Raw genomic sequence first — 6,000 nt, forward strand, 5'->3', positions numbered from 1 at the left:
TTATTTTGGTTTGCAGTTTTGTTTTCTGCTAACACCCAGCTGACGTCATCGTCGTTTTCGCTTTCGGGTGTGCAGGAAACTCTCAGTGACGTCACACCAGGTGAGCTCACTGATGAGGCAAGAAAGAAACTCGGAAATAAAACTTTATTAACACAGCAGAGTGGCGACAGACACGTGCGCTCATCCCGATACTCCTTACTTCCGGTCTCAGCAGACAAAAAAAGCTTCATTGAACAATCTCTCCACGATAATCACTATGACAACACAGCAGACGTAAATAGAAAAGCAGAGACAGGATTGTTAAATAACAGCCGTGAGACTCGTGACGAACAACATTAAAATGACGCCAAACTGATTTCCAGAACTTTCCCCAGATTCCTCAGAGGAGTCAGGCCCGGCAGCGGGTGGACTTCAGTGATTGGTTTTGTAGGAGAACGCTCTGATTCGTCGAACATTGTCGCTCTGTCCCCTGATTGGTTGCCGTGGCAGGCTCCGCCTCTCAGCGGAAGCGCGCTCCTCTCGCGACCCCGCTGAGCGCGTTATCAGTCCAGGGGAGCGGCACACGTGCGGCCGGGATGGAGGCGGAGGTCGTGGACTTCCGGGTTCCCGTGGAGAGCAATAAGACGGTGCTGGTGTGGGACATCCCGCCGACCCACGGCGAGGCACACATCCACGTGAGTGCACACACGGTGACGTCAGTTTGTATTAAATGGTGACGGTCTGTCTTGAGCTGCTGGTGTAAAATGAGTGGATGTGACATAAGAGCTGCAGGTGAGTGAGGCAGGAGTCGTTAGTAGGTAGCGCGTGCTGAATTCAGGTCACATCACAGCATTTCAGTGATGTCACTGCCCACCGACCAATCAGATCTCCATTCCTGAACATCCCTCAGAGCGCTGTGTGCGAACAGTGTGTCACATCTCTGTTTTCCTGCTGAGCATCAGTAATCACAGTCAGGTGGATTATTATCGTTGTGTTGTAAGCATGTATATCTGGACATGCTGACCCCAGATCAGATTGATGTGTTCATATTTAACCTCAGATCCTGAAACAGAGTCAAACAGGTGGTGGTCAGAGTGACGGAGAGCGCAGAGCACATGCCTGCTCGACCAATCACGTCCATCCACTCTGCTCTGATTCCCACGTCTCCTTCATCAGGCTGTGGGACAGGAAGTTTCACGTTTCCATGGATACAGCCTTACTGTGCAGCTGTGAAGCCAGAAACCAGTTTCTGCTGCTTCAGAACATTTCCTGTCAGATTTCTAGTCACCGTCTGATAGCACCTCTGAGGTTTGTGGCACTCTCAGAATCAAGTTCTGTGGAAGTCACATGACCCACCAAAGGCCCCTTTATAGACTGCCCCGCCCCTTTGACGTGATCGTGCTGGTTAAACTGTGAGCTAACAGCGAGGTGATAACGTGAGCTCCATGTTGGGATTAGTGAATCAAGATAACAGCGATACCCTGGCTACTCGCTGAATACTTCTGATACTAAATCTATCAAAAGGAAACAGCGGCCTGTTTGTCATGATGATGATGATGATGAAGGCCAATGAAGACTGTCCACCTAAACACAGATGCAGGACAGGGGCGCTGCTAGGATCCTGAAGCCCTGGGGGCTTAGCCCAGCCCTGAAATATGTTTGGGTTTTACTTGATAACAGCAACTTTTTAACAGTCATGACTACAGTAACAGATGAGTGTGATGAAGCGTTCGTCTGTGAGACGGGATGCTGACGGTACGTAGGCGAGTTTAACAGCGTTCCCTGCTCCGCCTCAGAGCCTCTGCTTTTCACTGCTGCTGATCATCTTCTTCTTCACGCCCGGGTCTTCTTCACCAGCCTGCTGCACTCTTCACCTCCTCGGCTCTCTCCTGTCCTCTTATGAGAACAATGTAAACAGTCATCAGAGTCAGCACTGAACACCAGCTGAGGACCCGCCCTCTGCTGCTCTCCAACCAATTACATCTGTCTACACAGTCACATGTCTTCCTCCTTACTTGATCGCTGTTTTCTATTGCACTATTTTATTTTTAGAGCACTTTAATAATCACTCTGTTGATGTCACTGCACTTTATTTCGTACAAACTGTCCCATGCAGTGTCCTGAGATGTCCACTAGATGGCACCAGTCCTCTGTGAACATGGAGCGTCAGTTACCATCAGTACCAGCACTGACACACCGTATTATCAAGGTTACTGCAGTAATACTGTGTACACATGCAGTATACTTCGTTTAAAAGGCTTCAGTGTTGCAGTAGCTGATACTGCATGGATATAAAACCTGAGAACTTTCACTGTGTCATCACAGCATCCCCCGTAACCACGGTTACACACCATCCTGCAGCCTGTGCTCAATCTGAGCAGCTGCCTGATATTGTGTGTGTGTGTGTGTGTGTGTGTCAGGCCCAGCTGCATGCTGTCTTCTCGTCCTTCGGTCCTGTGTACCTGTTGAAGGTGAGCCCTAACGCTCCGCTCCACCCTCCTGGTTTTTACGCCCTCATCAAGTTCTTCTCTGCGGCTCACGCCGCTGCAGCTCAGCGCATCACAGACGGACGCCCGCTGCTTGACGACTTGCCGCTGAAGGTGACGACATTTTCTTCATCTTTGATGACCTTTGTGTGTTTTCCTGGAGCTCACCTGGCCATATTTGTGGGTTTTAGGTGAAGTTGAGCTCCAAGCAGACGCCTCACTTCCTGTCTGGCAGCAGCAGAGTTCTGAGCCATGCACACTGTCTGGAACTGGCCAATCACGTCCTGGGATTCAACGGCTGGACCTCTGACATCATCACAGTAAGCACTGCATCGATGTATTCAGGTGAGCGAGTGAGAGTGCAGGTGACTCACTGTCTGTCTGCTTCAGCTGAAGAAGCTCACCAACGAAGAAGAAGGCGAGGAGGAGGAGGGGGGAGGGGCCGGGCAGAGGAGGCTGAAGTTCGGCTGCGTGCTGCAGCTCCGCTTCCCTCATCACGGACAGACGAGCAGAGGAGCTGCGGTGCTGGAGGACTGCTTCACCTGCACAGGTGAGGGCAGGGAGAGCCCGACACTTTGAACATTGCTGCCTGGTTATTCTGGTCTAAGGTGTGTGTGCGTGTGTGTGTGTGTGCGTGTGTGTGTATGTGCGCGTGTGTTTCAGGTCCAGATGTGTTCCTGCAGAGGTGCTGCAGGCTGCAGAGGTTGGTCAGAGAGAAGGCTCTGGTTCAGGCCTTCAGCTCCGTGCTGCTCATACTTCTAGGTACTGCAGTACTCTAAATACTTTAAATACTGCCGTACCTGCAGCACTGACTCTGCTCACCTGTGTGTGTGTGTGTGTGTGTGTGTGTGTGTGTGTGTGTGTGTGTGTGTGTGTGTGTGTGTGCGCGTGTGCGCGAGTGCGCAGGTAACGGGAAAGTGATGGTGGAGGTGAAACAGACCCCTGATCAGTTTTTAGCTGATGACACTGAAGGAGTCCTGCAGGTAATCTCACCTGTTGACTGTGTGTGTGGGAGGGTAGGTATGGGGGGTTAATGCCTTTAATTAAACCCTCACACGGGGGGGGTGTGTGTGTGTGTGTGTGTCAGGTGAACGAGTTTTCCTGGACAGAGGGTCCTGCTGATGAAGAGGAGGCTGACGATGCAGAGTGGGCTCTGACTGTGTCGTAGATCAGGACTGTGGGTGGGTGTGACGTGTTTCTGAGAGGAAAGCTTTCAGGTGTAGAAACAAAACAACGGCGCTCCCCGACGCGACGCTCCGGCTGTACGAGGACGGGAAAACTGATCCTGAGATCCAGAAGCTCATGGCACACACACAGCTGTGAAACAGCACCGATCAGCTGTGCGTGTTGCCCTCTCTGCAGCAGTGAATCATGATTTTCCACACAGCTGTTTAGCGTTCCCTCATTATTTATGTTTTGGTTTGAGGTTTTATTTTGAATCGCCAGGCTGGATTTTCTTGTTGTTGTTGTCGTTTCTTGTGTCAGTTTGATTCTTTTTAATAATTAGTATAAAAGATCTGTGAAATAAATAAAAGCACTGACTCAGTTTGTGGATGTCCATCAGAGAACTCTGACAATAACTCTTGTCATTGCATGGTCCTACATGACAGTCAACACAACACCACACAGTAACTTAACTAAACTTAATAACATAAAGAATAAGTGTATGTGTATTGCACACTGTTATTATTGCACCTTGTTATACATATGTCGTTATTGTTGTTAGACACAATAACATAAGTATCTACTCAAAAAGTGGGAATTTAATGTGTTAACTGATTTGACAGAAATAACACATTTAATCGCACTTTGCTTTCCAAGCAAAGACAAAAGGGGACCACTGCATGATTTCCTGATAAACCAGTTATACTGATGCACACATCAGAGCTATGTTGCTAGGACTGATCAGAAAACGTTATCCCGACAGAAGTGGTGTTGTGCAGAAAGTGAGTTTGCATACCACCGAAGCACTTCAACCTTACGGTATCATCTGAATGCAAAACATGTTGCAGCGAGCACAGAAAATGTGGCAGCTGTTAGCAGCCTCAGCACCAACAAAAGGTGCTGGCAGTAGTGATGGGAATTCCGTCTCTTTTCAGAGAGCCGGCTCTTTCGGCTCCCAACTGGCACTTCAGGTTCTTTTGTTGCTTTAATTAATTTATTATCAAGAACAATAAAAAATATGTACAAAAGGAATTACTAATGTAAAAAAAATCCTGGCTTTATCCATATATGTTTATTAGAGGTGCAACGATACACACAATTCACGGTTCGGTTCAATACTTTGGTGTCACGGTTCGATATTTTTTCGATACAATTTAATTTCTCATTTATTAAAATTATAAATATATATTTTAACTCAAAAGTACAGTTTTTAAATTTAATGTTGCTGAAACAACAAAATAATAATAATAAAAAAATCTATCTGATGGAGAAATCCCTCATCTTTGGAAAAGAAAGTTTATTACAGAGAAATGGCTCTTTCCAAAATAAAAGCTATACTATACGCTTCTTCTGGGCTATATTCTCAGCAGCATATTAAACATATCAGGTCCCCATAAGGAGAATCCTGTGCTAACGGCTGTCTAAATCAGCGGTCCCCAACCTTTTTTGCGCCACAGACAATGCCCAACAATATTTTCAAAGACCGGCCTTTTAGGTGTCACGGATAAATACAACAAAATAAAACTAGTACCGGTACCGAAAAAAATAAGATTTATTCATAACACACGTGAAAAGACCCAGGAAAACCGAGCTGACGATAAAAACGATAACAAAATAACGCTGAAAACCGATAAAAACCCTGAAAACCAAACATTTCACACCTGAGCCTCAACTCTCGCGGCCCGGTACCAAACGACTCACGGACCGGTACGAGTCCGAGGCCCGGGGGTTGGGGACGGCTGGTCTAAATGACTCGGGTAAAGTTTGTAGCATGCTGCTTGTTGTTTTTGTCTGCTTCCACTTGTCTTTGCACGAGGATGATGTCAGAGTAAATGTGCAGTCATATTCGTTGTGTTCCCACTAGTGCTGTCAGCGTTAATCTGAAATGACGTTAACGCCACAACAGGGCAAATCTCCGTTAACGTGCTACCGCGGATCGCCCCGTGCGTGGGGCTGGACGGCGTCAACACGTTAACGAGCTAACTGCGCTAACGCACTAGTTCCCACCCATGTAATTGAGCATTGCGTGGCACATCCGACATACTGTTTTACTTTAGTCCATGACGCGCTTACCTTCAGGGTCATACGTCACATGAAAACCAAAATAGTTCCAAACGCCAGATCTGAATGAGGGTGGGGGAGGTTCAATTTGCCATGTTGCAAGGCGCTTAACTTCTGTCTTGCTAGCTTGCCCTGCGCTCAGTGAATCTGCGTTCGACTACTCCGCCTAGGCTGCACTGTCGAGCGCAGATCCACTGAGCGCTCAACACAGACAGCATCGTCAGAAGGAAAGTTGATAAAATAAATTGTCTGTGAAGGTTCTCAGTCATCCAGGTCATCGTAGTCAAAGGAGCTTGCAAAGAAAAGCGTC

The 6,000-nt window shown here is 47.6% G+C and overlaps 1 protein-coding gene across 1 annotated transcript; it reads left to right on the top strand.

Annotated features, from left to right (window-relative positions):
- Window positions 1-497: 497 nt before the first annotated feature.
- On the top strand, window positions 498-4,011 carry rdm1 (RAD52 motif containing 1). Its single transcript, XM_004556545.4, has 7 exons — window positions 498-674; window positions 2,400-2,579; window positions 2,657-2,785; window positions 2,856-3,015; window positions 3,129-3,227; window positions 3,372-3,448; window positions 3,553-4,011. The coding sequence occupies exons 1-7, from the start codon at window positions 576-578 to the stop codon at window positions 3,631-3,633; spliced, it is 825 nt and encodes a 274-aa protein (XP_004556602.2). The 5' UTR covers window positions 498-575; the 3' UTR covers window positions 3,634-4,011.
- The last annotated feature ends 1,989 nt before the right edge of the window (window positions 4,012-6,000 follow it).

The sequence above is a fragment of the Maylandia zebra genome, linkage group LG4 (assembly GCF_041146795.1).
Source record: "Maylandia zebra isolate NMK-2024a linkage group LG4, Mzebra_GT3a, whole genome shotgun sequence".
Taxonomy (NCBI): Eukaryota; Metazoa; Chordata; class Actinopteri; order Cichliformes; family Cichlidae; genus Maylandia; species Maylandia zebra.

Excerpts from the sequence above, each read along its gene's own strand:
- rdm1 (XM_004556545.4), top strand. The coding sequence starts at position 576 with ATGGAGGCGGAGGTCGTGGACTTCCGGGTTCCCGTGGAGAGCAATAAG. Across the intron at positions 2,580-2,656 it reads TTGACGACTTGCCGCTGAAG|GTGAAGTTGAGCTCCAAGCA; the intron begins GTGACGACATTT and ends TGTGGGTTTTAG. Across the intron at positions 3,228-3,371 it reads CGTGCTGCTCATACTTCTAG|GTAACGGGAAAGTGATGGTG; the intron begins GTACTGCAGTAC and ends GCGAGTGCGCAG.